This window comes from Nerophis ophidion, linkage group LG28 (genome assembly GCF_033978795.1).
Source record: "Nerophis ophidion isolate RoL-2023_Sa linkage group LG28, RoL_Noph_v1.0, whole genome shotgun sequence".
NCBI lineage: Eukaryota > Metazoa > Chordata > Actinopteri > Syngnathiformes > Syngnathidae > Nerophis > Nerophis ophidion.
In genome coordinates, this window is record NC_084638.1 from 7,248,361 (window position 1) to 7,263,360 (window position 15,000).

The 15,000-nt window shown below is 36.4% G+C and overlaps 1 protein-coding gene across 6 annotated transcripts in view; it reads right to left on the minus strand.

The window, feature by feature from the left end:
• ctnnd2b (catenin (cadherin-associated protein), delta 2b) overlaps nt 1-15,000 on the minus strand; it is a 236,984-nt gene that overhangs the window by 196,573 nt on the left and 25,411 nt on the right. For all 6 annotated transcript variants that reach the window (XM_061890179.1, XM_061890183.1, XM_061890182.1 and 3 more), the window contains exon 2: nt 5,512-5,648. In XM_061890179.1, the coding sequence (XP_061746163.1) occupies nt 5,512-5,643 (132 nt within the window). In that variant the 5' untranslated portion in view covers nt 5,644-5,648. The remainder of the gene's footprint in view (nt 1-5,511; nt 5,649-15,000) is intronic.

Here is a 15,000-nt window from a genome sequence, read left to right on the forward strand (position 1 = left end):
TCCCCTTCCGTTTATCGCTTAACTAAATGTTGCACACCCTTCCTTATGAATACCTAATTATGTGGAGAACTTTGAAGGCCGCTATTTTTGGCAATTTAATGACTTGGTCTCCGCTGAATAACGCTTCATTAATCCCTGACAAACAAAAGAAGAAAAAGCCAAAATAAAGCTATATATATGTATGTATATATGTATATTTAAATGTGCCTTGAATATTAAATATATTAGTACAAAGACATTTTAGTGTGGCTTGTTTCCCTTCAATACACACAAGTGGAGTGTAGAGAGGGAGTGATGCGATGTTGTATTGCGGTCCGAGGAGAAACCAACACTGAGCAAATGCCCGATCAATAATACTGATAAAGCTGCCTTGACACTTCTCAAGTTATGGCTGAGACGTGCAACGTTTGTACGAACGCACAAATATTGACAGCATGTGTTCCAACAACGCGGACATTGTTGCTTTTATCTTCTCTGGCCCCCGGAACTAAACTTTAAATCAACTTTTTGAGGGATCTATTTATTTTCGTTCCCAATATGCATCTATTTAGAATTTCCGAGAAGTGATTTAAAAGGGAAAAAAAATGTTTTTAAGAATATGTTTTTGGAATAAAAACATTAAAAAAACTAACCTTGGTAATATTATAAATTGTTATTATGAAAATTGATATTTAAAAAAAATTGAGTAAAAACATAAAAATGTATAAATATTAGTTTTTAAATGTTTTTTTAAAAGAAATGCTGTGTATATTGTTTTTCCTTAAAAATAGCATTTAAAAATATAAATTTTTCGTGTAAAAATTAAAAAAAATAATGATATTGATATTATTATTATAACAATATTAGTTTGCTATTATTATAATAATAATATAAGTTGTATTATTATTATAACAATATTAGTTTGCTATTGTTATTATAATGATATAAATTGTTATTGTTATAGCAATTGATATTGTAATTATTATAAAAATTGTTTGAAAAAAACATAAAACAATATCAATATACATTTTTTCATGTTTTATTCCTCCCCCCAAAAAATTGCTGTTTATTTTTTTTTTCTTAAAAAAAATAGCATTTTGTTTTAAGAATACATTTTTCGGGTAAAAACGTTAAAAACAATAATGTTGATATTATTATAACACTATTAGTTTGCTATTGTTATTATAATAACAGTATCAATTGTCACTGTTATAACAATTGATTCTGTCATAAAATGTTTGGAATAAAAACATAAAACATCAATATAAATGTTTTGTTGTTTTAATTCCTTCCCACCAAAAAACAGTTTTTTTTCTTTAAAAAAAATAGCACATATATATATATTTATTTTGAAAAAACATTAAAAACTAATATTGATATTATAACAATATCAATAACATTTTGAAATTGTTATATTAATAAAACTTTTTTAAATAACTTTTTTAAATGTTTCATTTAAAAAAAAAAACCTGATCAAATCTTTGAATTATATTATTCTAACAATTGATATTGTTATTAAAAATACTAAATTAAAAAAATGTAATAAAAAAAGCAATATCAATATTAGTTTAATGTTTTCATTCCAAAAAAAATTGTTATATAACAGAAACAGGGAAACCTGTGAAACAGGCTTGTGGGGATGATATTTTCCTGACCTAACTAACATATATTCCGCTCTACCTCGGCATTGAACACTGTATAACAAATACACCACATGTATATGTGTATATGTATGTTTATATGTATTGATTTGCAATATATGTCAATAATAAAGACTTTCTCCCCCATTCCTGTTCGTCCTTCAAGTGTCGGCGAAACGCGTTGTTAACGTGTGACTTCCTGTCTGAGCGATGTGTGAAGACTTCCTGCCCGACAATCCACTTCCAAGCACTTTCCGTGCGCATGGCTTGTCATTAAAGCAAAAGGTTAAGCACACGTTTTATTGTTTTTATGTTTGGCCATTAAAGGGCGGTACTGTAACTCTCATCTCCACTTTGTGTGACAGGAAATGCTGCTAAATGTCACCCAAAATATGTCCGTGCAGTAAATAGCAGCTTAGGACTTCCATGGTTTGTGTGCAAGAGTCAACATTCCACCCTGGAATTTGGCTTCTGGAGGTTTTAGGACTTTATTTTCACTTTTATTAAATCAGTATTTATATTTTGTAATTGTGTGGATGCTCCAAAACATTCACACACATGCCTTTCTACACCGACATTTATTAAACGTATTATTGTTATTATTAATATTATCCATCCATCCATCTTCTTCCGCTTATCTGAGGTGGGGTCGCGGGGGAAACAGCCTAAGCAGGGAAGCCCGGACTTCCCTCTCCCCAGCCACTTCGTCTAGCTCTTCCCGGGGGATCCCGAGGCGTTCCCCGGCCAGCCGGGAGACATAGTCTTCCCAACATGTCCTGGGTCTTCCCCGTGGCCTCCTACCGGTCGGACGTGCCCTAAACACCTCCCTAAGGAGGCTTTCGGGTGGCATCCTGACCAGATGCCCGAACCACCTCATCTGGCTCCTCTCCATGTGGAGGAGCAGCGGCTTTACTTTGAGTTCCTCCCGGATGGCAGAGCTTCTCACCCTATCTCTAAGGGAGAGACCCGCCACCCGGTGGAGGAAACTCTGATCTTGTCCTTTCGGTCATAACCCAAAGCTCATGACCATAGGTGAGGATGGGAATGTAGATCAACCGGTAAATTGAGAGCTTTGTCTTCCGGCTCGGCTCTTTCTTCACCACAATGGATCGATACATTACTGAAGACGCAGCACCGACCCGCCAGTTGATCTCACCCTCACTTGTGAACAAGCTTCCGAGGTACTTGAACTTCTCCACTTGGGAAAGAGTCTCCTCCCCAACCCGGAGATGGCACTCCACCCTTTTCCGGGCAAGAACCATGGACTCGGATTTGGAGGTGCTGATTCTCATCCCGGTCGCTTACCACTCGGCTGCGAACCGATCCATTGAGAGCTGAAGATCCTGGCCAGATGAAGCCACCAGACCCACATCATCTCCAAAAAACAGAGACCTAATCCTGCAGCCACCAAACCGGATCCCCTCAACGCCTTGACTGCGCCTAGAAATTCTGTCCATAAAAGTTATGAACAGAATGGGTGACGAAGGACAGCCTTGGCGGAGTCCAACCCTCACTGGAAACGTGTCCGACTTAATACCGGCAATGCGGACCAAGCTCTGACTCTGATCATACAGGGAGCAGACCGCCACAATCAGACAGTCCTGAGCACTCCCCACAGGACTTCCCGAGGGACACGGTCGAATGCCTTCTCCAAGTCCACAAAGCACATGTAGACTGGTTGGGCAAACTCCCATGCACCCTTAAGGACCCTGCCCAGAGTATAGAGCTGGTCCACAGTTCCACAACCAGGACGAAAACCACACTGTTCCCCCTGAATCCGAGGTCGGACTATCCGGCGTAACTTCCTCTCCAGTACACCTGAATAGACCTTACCGGGAAGGCTGAGGAGTGTGATCACCCCTTCCGGTTCCACTTCTTAAAGAGAGGAACCACCACCCCGGTCTGCCAATCCAGATGTACCGCCCAAAACAGTTCATTTGACTAGCCAAGCCTTATAGGAATTCTTCTTAAGAATGTCCACCCTGACTCACTTCCCCTGGCTTTCTGGAGATGTGGCACCCAAAAGAGTTCAGTTGTATAGCCTAGCCTTAGAGGAATTTTTCTTAAAAATGTCCACCCTGACTCACTGCCCTTGGCTTTCTGGAGATGTGGCACCCAAAACAGTTCAGTTGTAAAGCCCGGCCTTATAGGAATTCTTCTTAAGAATGTCCACCCTGACTCACTGCCCTTGGCTTTCTGGAGATGTGGCACCCAAAACAGTTCAGTTGTAAAGCCCAGCCTTATAGGAATTCTTCTTAAGAATGTCCACCCTGACTCACTGCCCTTGGCTTTCTGGAGATGTGGCACCCAAAACAGTTCAGTTGAATAGCCCAGCCTTATAGGAATTCTTAAAAATGCCCACCCTGACTCACTGCCCTTGGCTTTCTGGAGATGTGGCACCCAAAAGAGTTCAGTTGTATAGCCTAGCCTTATAGGAATTTTTCTTAAAAATGTCCACCCTGACTCACTGCCCCTGGCTTTCTGGAGATGTGGCACCCAAAACAGTTCAGTTGAATAGCCCAGCCTTATAGGAATTCTTAAAAATGCCCACCCTGACTCACTGCCCTTGGCTTTCTGGAGATGTGGCACCCAAAAGAATTCAGTTGTAAAGCCTAGCCTTATAGGAATTCTTTAAAATATCCACCCTGACTCACTGCCCCTGGCTTTCTGGAGATGTGGCACCCAAAAGAGTTCAGTTGAATAGCCCAGCCTTATAGGAATTTTTCTTAAAAATGTCCACCCTGACTCACTGCCCTTGGCTTTCTGGAGATGTGGCACCCATAAGAGTTCAGTTTTAAAGCCTAGCCTTATAGGAATTCTTAAAAATGTCTACCCTGACTCACTGCCCTTGGCTTTCTGGAGATGTGGCACCCAAAACAGTTCAGTTGTAAAGCCTAGCCTTATAGGAATTCTTAAAAATATCCACCCTGACTCACTGCCCCTGGCTTTCTGGAGATGTGGCACCCAAAACAGTTCAGTTGTAAAGCCCAGCCTTATAGGAATTCTTCTTAAGAATGTCCACCCTGACTCACTGCCCCTGGCTTTCTGGAGATGTGGCACCCAAAACAGTTCAGTTGTAAAGCCCAGCCTTATAGGAATTCTTCTTAAAAATGTCCACCCTGACTCACTTCCCCTGGCTTTCTGGGGATGTGGCACCCATAAGAGTTCAGTTGAATAGCCTAGCCTTATAAGAATTCTTAAAAATGACTCACTGATTGCTTACACCCGGTCAATACTCCTATTAGAGAATATTATATAGTATTTTAACTAATTGCTTCCTACTTATGTGGCGGGGAGCAACAGTAGCTACCTTGTAATCCCAGGGCCCGCAGTCAGCCGTAGGCCATGTTTATCTCCCGACTGAGACCTCACTCCGACATTAGCTTTAATCTGCTGTAGTCTGATTTTGCTATTTAGCGACCGGTATTACACGAGGGTAAGCTGATTTTGAAATACTTTTTAAATACATGCCTAATATGACTCGGGTGGCGATGTTGGTTCAGATTCAGCCCGTCTGTCCAACATTCGGGGACGTGCTGGGAATATCTGTCGGGGGGATTAGTTGAGTGGATCCCCCTCAATTTGGGTTCAGGACAATTGGTGGTAAGTCAGAATTCGCCACATTTCACTCAGTGGAGTTTTGCGGCATCCCTCTAAAAAAAACAGACTGGACCTGGTTCGCATGACTAAGAACACATTTGTCGACCAACCAAAACAATCCGCTATGTTCTCTGAACGGTGGAATTGGTGATTAGTCGTCCACACAACCACACTGCAGCTCTGCCTAGCTTCTCCCGGCAGTTTGCAACAAAGAAAAGGTACCGTGGTTCCTCTACCAAGTGATCTTCCATCAACTATGACAAATTCCCCTTTGAGTGTTTGCAGTTCTGACCTGTTCCTTGACGGAGGCCAGGATGGCGGAGGTGGTCTCCGACTCTGAGCCGTCCCCGTTGGATGCGTTGAAGACGGGACTCAGCATGGTGGCGGCGCTGGCTGTGTCGGACACCGCCTCAGGCACTGGCATCACTCCTAGAAAACCAGGGAGCGTTGGACCGGTTAGTACCATTTCACAGATCAGGCGACATCGCTGTCTGAAGGACGGTGATGCCCTCTAGACTTCTCCACACCGAGGTGGAAAACAAATTAGCGATGAAAGGTCGGCAGAGTCCATGGACTTGTTCGGAAAGCATTTTGAGTCCCATGGCACGGGCGCGGTACGACAAATGAGAACCACTTTGGTTCAAAATCGGTCATTTGTGGACATTCATACTTTTTGAAGAATTTGGGTCAAGGTTTATGTTGGATTCATGGACGTCAGCTCTTCCCTTTTCCGTGGGAAACTATACACGTACTGGGGCAGAGTTATTTGGCAACCACGGACCTGGAGCCCCGAGATTTCCAGGGAGCCCAAAACGTTAACTATGACCAAAAAAGGTAATCACGATTAGATTCAGAATAAGTATGACCAAGAAGTGTGATTAATCACGACTAAATTCAAGTCAACTATGACCAAAAATGTTATTGGTCGCGACTAAATTTAGGGTAAGTATGACCAAAAATGTAATTAATCACCATTCAATTCAGGTTAACTGTGACCAAAAATGTGATTAATCGTGATTCAATTCAGGTTAACTATGACCAAAGATTTGATTAATCACAAGTAAATTCAGGTTAACTGTGACCAAAAATCTGATTAATCGCGATTCAATTCAGTTTAACTGTGACCAAAAATGTGATTAATCGCGATCAAATCAGGACAACTATGACCAAAAATGTGATTAATCACAAGTAAATTCAGGTTAACTATGACCAAAAATGTGATTAATCACGAGCAAATTCAGAATAACCATGACCAAAAATGTGACTAATCATGATTAAATTCTAGCCAACTGTGAACAAAAATGTGATTGATCGCGACTAAATTCAGGTTGACTATGACCAAAAAATGTAATTAATCACGATTCAATTTAGGCTAACTATAACCAAAAATGTGATTAATTACGATTATATTCAGGTTAACTATGACCTGTAATATAATTCATCTCGATTCAAATTAGGTTAACTGTCATCAAAAATGTGATTATTTGCCATCAAATCAGGTTGACTATGACCAAAATTATGATTAATCACGACTAAATTCAGGTTAACCATGACCAAAAATGTGATTAATCACGATTCAATTCAGGTTAACTATGACCAAAAATGTGATCAATCGCGATCAAATCAGGTTACCTATGACCAAAAATGTGATTAATCACAAGTAAATTCAGGTTAACTGTGACCAAAAATGTGATTAATCACGAGCAAATTCAGGTTAACTATGACCAAAAATGTGACTAATCATGATTAAATTCAAGTCAACTATGACCAAAAATGTGACTAACCATGATTAAATTCAAGTCAACTGTGACCAAAAATGTGATTGATCGCGACTAAATTCAGGTTAACCATGACCAAAAATCTGATTAATCACGATTCAATTCAGGTTAACTATGACCAAAAATGTGATTAATCGTGATTCAATTCAGGTTAACTATGACCAAAAATTTGATTAATCACGAGTAAATTCAGGTTAACTGTGACCAAAAATGTGATTAATCACAAGCAAATTCAGAATAACCACGACCAAAAATGTGACTAATCATGATTAAATTCAAGTCAACTGTGACCAAAAATGTGATTGATCGCGACTAAATTCAGGTTAACCATGACCAAAAATGTGATTAATCACGATTCAATTCAAGTTAACTATGACCTATAATATTATCAATCGCGATTCAATTTAGGTAAACTGTGATCACAAATGTGATTATTCACCATCAAATCAGGTTAACTATGACCAAAATTGTGATTAATCACGACTAAATTCAGGTAACCATGACCAAAATGTCCCACTGGGTGTGAGTTTTCCTTGCCCTTATGTGGGCCTACCGAGGATGTCGTAGTGGTTTGTGCAGCCCTTTGAGACACTAGTGATTTAGGGCTATTTAAATAAACATTGATTGATTGAATGATTGATTCAATTCAGGTTAACTATGACCAAAAATGTGATTAATCGCAATTCAATTCAGGTTAACTATGACCAAACATGTGATTAATCGTGATTCAATTCAGGTTAACTATGACCAAAAATGTCATTAATCGCGATTTAAATTAGGTTAACTATGACCAAAAATGTCATTAATCACAATTCAATTCAGGTTAACTATGACCAAAAATGTGATAAATCATGATTCAAATTAGTTTAACTATGACCAAAAATGTCATTAATCACAATTCAATTCAGGTTAACTATGACCAATAATGTAATTAATCGCGATTTAATTTAGGTTAACTTTGACCAAAAATTTGATTAATCATGATTAAATGCAGGTTAACTGTGACCAAAATTGTGATTAATCACGATTCAAATTAGGTTAACTATGAACAAAAATGTGATTAATCACAATTAAATCTTTTAATGGTTGGACAGCACTAATGAAAACAGGTGCAAATGTTGTTTATATTTAATGTTTATATTCAATGTTGTTTATATTTAAGGTTGTTTATATTTAATGTTTACATTCATTGTTGTTTATATTTAATGTTTATATTCAATGTTGTTTATATTTAAGGTTGTTTATATTTAATGTTTACATTCATTGTTGTTTATATTTAATGTTTATATTCAATGTTCATATTTAATGTTGTTTGTATTCAATGTTGTTTATATTTAATGTTTATATTTAATGTTTCATTCAATGTTGTTTATATTTAAGGTTGTTTATATTTAATGTTTACATTCATTGTTGTTTATATTTAATGTTTATATTCAATGTTCATATTTGATGTTGTTTATATTCAATATACATATTTAATTTTGTTTATATTCAATGTTCATATTTAATGTTGTTTATATTCAATGTTGTTTATATTTAATGTTTATAGTCAATGTTTATATTTAACGTTGTTTATATTTAATGTTTACATTCATTGTTTATATTTAATGTTTATATTCAATGTTGTTTATATTTAATGTTTGTATTCAATGTTGTTTATATTTAATGTTGTTTATATTTAATGTTGTTTATATTCAATGTTCATATTTAATGTTTTTTATATTGAATGTTGTTTATATTTAATGTCTATATTCAGTGTTTATATTTAAAAGTGTTCCCTCCTTGCTGCCTTGGCCTCCTTTCCTCTTCCTTGACTTGCCTCCTCTCCACTTGACCTATTTCCTCCCCGTCTTTGCTCCCTTCAGCCGCGCCCTGAGGATGCTGACGTACTTTCCCTCCGTCTCGACTCGACTGATACGGTCCAAGTCCGACCACCTGGAGTCCATACTCTACACTACCAATTTTACCATCAATCGGTTTTGCTGTTTAGTCTCTTGTTGCGCCCTAAAAAGTGTTAATACTGCACTAGGGTTGTGCGGCATACCGATACTGGTACAACATCCTGGTAATAATGAATGAAAAACGGTACTACACCCGGTTTGAAAAGAACCGCCATATTTTTTGTTTTGTTTACATGGTGACATTGCTGGTTTTACGAACAGAGGAGCATGTTCAGCAGCGCACACACACAGAGTATTTACAAGCAGACAGAAAAGGGAGAACGGACGCATTTTGTGCGTAAAAAGTAGAGATTAAGGTGAAATTATAAGACTGAAACCCTCAGGAAGAGGTTTAGCTAGCGGCTAACGTCCATCCGCAGTGTTTTAGCTACTTCTAAATCACTAATCCTGGTCTACACGGCGACAAATAAAGTAAGTTTCTTACACTTAGCACGACTGCTAGAGGACGAGGAATAGCTAAACATGCTTCACTACACAATGTAAACAAACGCCATGGGTGGATCTACACCCAACATCCACTGTAATGATACCAAGTACAATAGCGTATCTCGTCGATACTACTATGATTACATCAATATAAAGTCAGTTAATACGTCCCTGGACACATGAGGACTTTGAATATGACAAAAGCATGATCCTGTAACTACTTGGTATCGGATTGATAACTAAATGTGTGGTATCATCCAAAAGTAATGTCAAGTATCAAAGAAGAGAAGAATAAGTGATTATTACATTTTTAACAGAAGTGTAGATAGAACATGTTGAAACCGAAAATAGCGAGACACCTACCCTTTACATCAGTATTTCTTCATCAGTATTGGTTTATTAGGTAGTATTTTGTCCGATCCTGTAACTACTTGATATCAGATTGATGCCTAATTGTGTGGTATCGTCCAAAACTAATGTAAAAGTATCAAAGAAGAGAAGAAAAAGTGATTACTACATTTTGACAGAAGTGTAGATAGAACATGTTCAAACAGAAAACAGTGTGACACCTACCCTCTACATCAGTATTTCTTCACCATATTATTATTGGTTTATTAGGTATTATATTTTATTGTATGATCCTGTAACTACTTGGTATCGGATCGATACCTAAATATGTGGTATCGTCCAAAACTAATGTAAAAGTATCAAAGAAGAGAAGAAAAAGTGATTACTACATTTTGACAGAAGTGTAGATAGAACATGTTCAAACAGAAAACAGTGTGACACCTACCCTCTACATCAGTATTTCTTCACTATATTATTATTGGTTTATTAGGTATTATATTTTATTGTATGATCCTGTAACTACTTGGTATCGGATCGATACCTAAATATGTGGTATTGTCCAAAACTAATGTCAATTATCAAAGAAGAGAAGAATAAGTGATTATTACATTTGAACAGAAGTGTAGATAGAACATGTTAAAACAGAAAACAGGGTGACACCTACCCTTTACATCAGAATTTCTTAACCACATTACTATTGGTTTATTAAGTATTATATTTTGTTGTATAATCCTGTGACTACTTGGTATCGGATCGATACCTAAATGTGTGGTATCATCCAAAACTATGTCAAGTATCAAAAAATTGCAGAATAAGTGATTATTACATTTGAACAGAAGTGTAGATAGAAAATTTGAAAACAGAAAACAGGGCGACACTTACCCTTTACATCAGAATTTCTTCACCATATTACTATTGGTTTATTAAGTGTTATATTTTGTTGTATAATCCTGTGACTACTTGGTATCGGATCCATACCTAAATGTGTGGTATCATCCAAAACTATGTCAAGTATCAAAAAATTGCAGAATAAGTGATTATTACATTTGAACAGAAGTGTAGATAGAACATGTTGAAACAGAAAATAAGCAGATATTAACAGTAAATGAACAAGTGGATTAATAATGCGTTTTTTACAGTTTGTCCCTCATCATGTAGACAAAATGGTAAATGACAATATGTCGGCAGGTTCATTAATAATCGATTTTTGATTGTTTTGAATCGAATAAGAATCGATATCTTAGTTGGAGGTGTTGAAATCGCCATAGAAAATCGCTAATGCTAATCAGAAGCATGTCAATGGCAAAGCCAATGCATATTAGCATCGAGCTAGGGCGTAGTGGACATTTGATATTTATGTTTGTTAGCCATTCCGTGGATGTAGAGAGGGGCAAACACCCGAAGGAACGAGGTTCAGTATTCAACCCACGACTCCTACGAAACCCAAATCCCGATTCTTTGCCGTAATTTGAGATTTGCGAAGAGAAACATGCGAGCGGGGAAGGCAGCCAGATGTAGGTCAAGCCAGCCGAGCGGACGGGGAAGCCTGGACTCAAACCAGCGCCACAAAGCGGCTTTCCCAGTAACAGGCGTCACAAGTAGGTTACAGAGGCCAAGGTCCCGCCAGACACAAGACTTTGAATGAGGGATTAAAGACCCCGGGGCTTTATTCTGCGGAGGTATAAGCCCGGATTTTCATTATTTGCTTTTATTTCAGCAGGGAGTGTTTAGAAATGCAATTCAGAAGGCGAGATGTCCCACACTGTTGTGGTACTGTGAAAGCACCACGGGAGGAATCCCGTCTTTTGACCCTTGGAGCTCAGCGGTGTGACCCCAATGATCAACCAACCCAATTACTCACTGATCAGCAGCCATATATTCTACCCAAATAGTCACAAACATACATATATACATACATGCAGATATTCTTTCATACATATATACACACGTGTTTATTCTTTCATACATATATACATACGTACACTCGCACATACATACACAAATACAGTACATACGTACATATATACATACATGTACATTTACATACTGTACAAACACATACATTCACTGTACAAATATATATATATATATATATATATATATATGATATATATATATATATGATATATATATATACATATACATATACATACACATATACATACACACACATACATTCAGATACATATACATACAGATACAAAAATACAGTACATAGACACTGTACAAACCTACATACTGTAAATATACAAAGATTTACATACACATACTTTACAAACATACATATATACATACATGTACAAATACATTCACGGTACAAACGTACATATACGCATACATGTACATTGTATTTGTTTACATTGATTTTTTTTTTTTTACACTGAATTTTTTAAAGTAAAATTTTTTAAAAGTGAATTTTTTATACTTTTAATTCTATTTACAATAAATTTTTAATAAGCGGAATTTTTTTTACACTGAACTTTTATACCCTGATTTTCTTTACACTGAATTTTTCAACTGACTTTTTTACACAAAATTTTTGTATGCTATTTTTTTTTACACTGAATATTTAACGTAAAAAATTTTAAAAGTGAATTTTTTTACACTGAATTTTCATACACTAAATTTATTTCCATTAATTTTTTTTAACACAGCTTTTAAAAAAAAAAACAATTATCTGATTTTTTTACACTGAATTTTCTAAAATAATTTTTTTTTGCAGTGATTTTTTTTACACTCAATTTTTTTAAACACTGAATTTATTTACATTAAATGTTTTAAACTAAATTGTTTTTTTCACACTAAATTTTCATACGCTGATTTTTTTTTTATACTGAATTTTTTTAACCGATTATTTTTACGCTGAATTTTTTTATGCTGATTTTTTTTGACGGATTTTTTTTACACTCACTTGTTTAACACTGAATATTTTTGCACTGAATTTTTATATTCAGATATTTTCTAACATAATTTTTTTACAACTAATTTTTATGAACTCATTTTTTTAACACTGATTTGTTTCACACCCAATTTTTATACCCTGAATTTTAAGTGCTTTTTTTTAATTGCATGATTTAATGTAAAAAATAATTCAGTTCACAAAATTCAGTGACAAATTCAGCGTCAAAAACAAGCTTTTGTAAAAAAAGACACAAACTAACCTCCTATATCATAAACGTGTCTCATTTAATGAATAATCTCGCACGCAAATAATGACAACCGCCACCTTTCACTGCAGAAATAATCAAATGACGGAAAAAAACATCAGGCCAAGACAGCACCGTGATGTGCAAAATGGTTGAGTCCTACCTGTTGCCATAGCAACCATGGCTCTAAGTTCATTCATAACCAAAGGCTATGCAAATACTCTGGAAGACACACAACCTTTCTGTTGGTTTCCACTTGTTCTACATGCAACACAAATAAATACACAATTTCATTTCCTCTCTTCTGCTACCTCCGTATTTCCCTTAATCCCCTTCACTAAACACACACACACACACACACACACACACACACACACACACACGAACATGTAGTTCGTACCTTCTGGGGACCTGAGAAAAATGCCTACCTCTTTAGGACCAGCCTTTCTAGATATATAAAGAAGTGTATTTACAACATGAATAATATATACATACTATACACACACACACACACACACACACACACACACACGTATACTTCGTACCTTCTGGGGACCTGAGAAAAATGCCTCCCTCTTTAGGACCAGCCTTTCTAGATATATAAAGAAGTGTATTTACAACATGAATAATATATACATACTATACACACACACACACACACACACACACACACACACACACACACACACACACACACACACACACACACACACACACACACACGTATACTTCGTACCTTCTGGGGACCTGAGAAAAATGCCTCCCTCTTTAGGACCAGCCTTTCCAGATATATAAAGAAGTGTATTTACAACATTAATAATATATACATACTATGTAAATATTAAAAAAGCTTGTTGTGAAAAATGAGTTGGAATTTTACAGGAAAAATGTCATAATTGCTCAAGAAAAACTTACAATTTTGGCAGTATTACAAAAGTCGTCATTTTACTCAACGCAAGTCAAAATTTGACAAGAAAAACCGAACATGTGTGCAATATTATGAAAAAAGTTGGAATTTTACTCAACAGTCATAATTTTACAAGAAAATCTTAAAAATGTTGGCAGTTGCATGAAAAGAGTCGCAATTTTACTCGACAAAAGTCACAATTTTAGAAGAAAACTTCAAAATGTTGGCAATTTTATAATAATAATCGGAATGTTACTCGGCAAATTGATGAAAAAAGTCATTTTACTCAAAAAATTTCACTATTTTACAAGAACAACAGAATTGGCAATATTGTAATAAAAGTCGGAATTTTATGACCAATGTCACCATTTTGCATTAAAAAGTAATAATTTTACAGAAAAATATTGCGATATTACAGAAACAGAAAGAATTTGAGAAATTGTTCCAGATTTTATGAGAAAAAAGTTGACACATTTTGAGAAAAAGACTGCTTTTAGTAAAAAAAATATATTTTTTTGTTGGTAATTGGTTTTTAATCTTCATTATTTACTTTGAGTTATTAGAGTATGTCTCAATATAAATATTTTTATTTTCTTATTTTTAAATAATTTTGGCCAAAGGGGGCACATTTAAATTTGCTCATGCACACTTGTTATTTCATATGTTGACCATAGGGGGAGCACTTCACGCTTTTACACACACTTATTTCATATGTTGACCAGAGGGGAAGCACTTGAAATTTTTACACACACTTGTTATTTCATATGTTGACCAGTGGTGGAGCACTTCAAATTTCTTACAAACACTTGTTATTTCATATGTTGACCTTAAGGGGGAGCACTTCAAAGTTTTACACACACTTGTTTTTTCATATGTTGACCAGAGGGGGAGCACTTCAAAGTTTTACACACAGTTTCCTCATGAAGGGGAGTGCCACTACCCTGACTAGACCACGGACTAGACCACGGACTAGACCACGTCAGGCCAGGGATATTGTCTTGTGGGTAGGGATGGGTACTGAATCCCATACTTTTTTGGGGGTGGGGGGGGTGGTACCGACCGAATCCCTTCAGGTCCTAACAAATACCGATTCACCAAAAATTCCAACTGGGCCGGTCTTGGCGATCACTCCAGCAGCACTGAGAGCGGTCACAGCCAAACTTCATGTTGCAATATCCGATGCCAACAAAGGAATTGACTCAAACAAAAACAAAA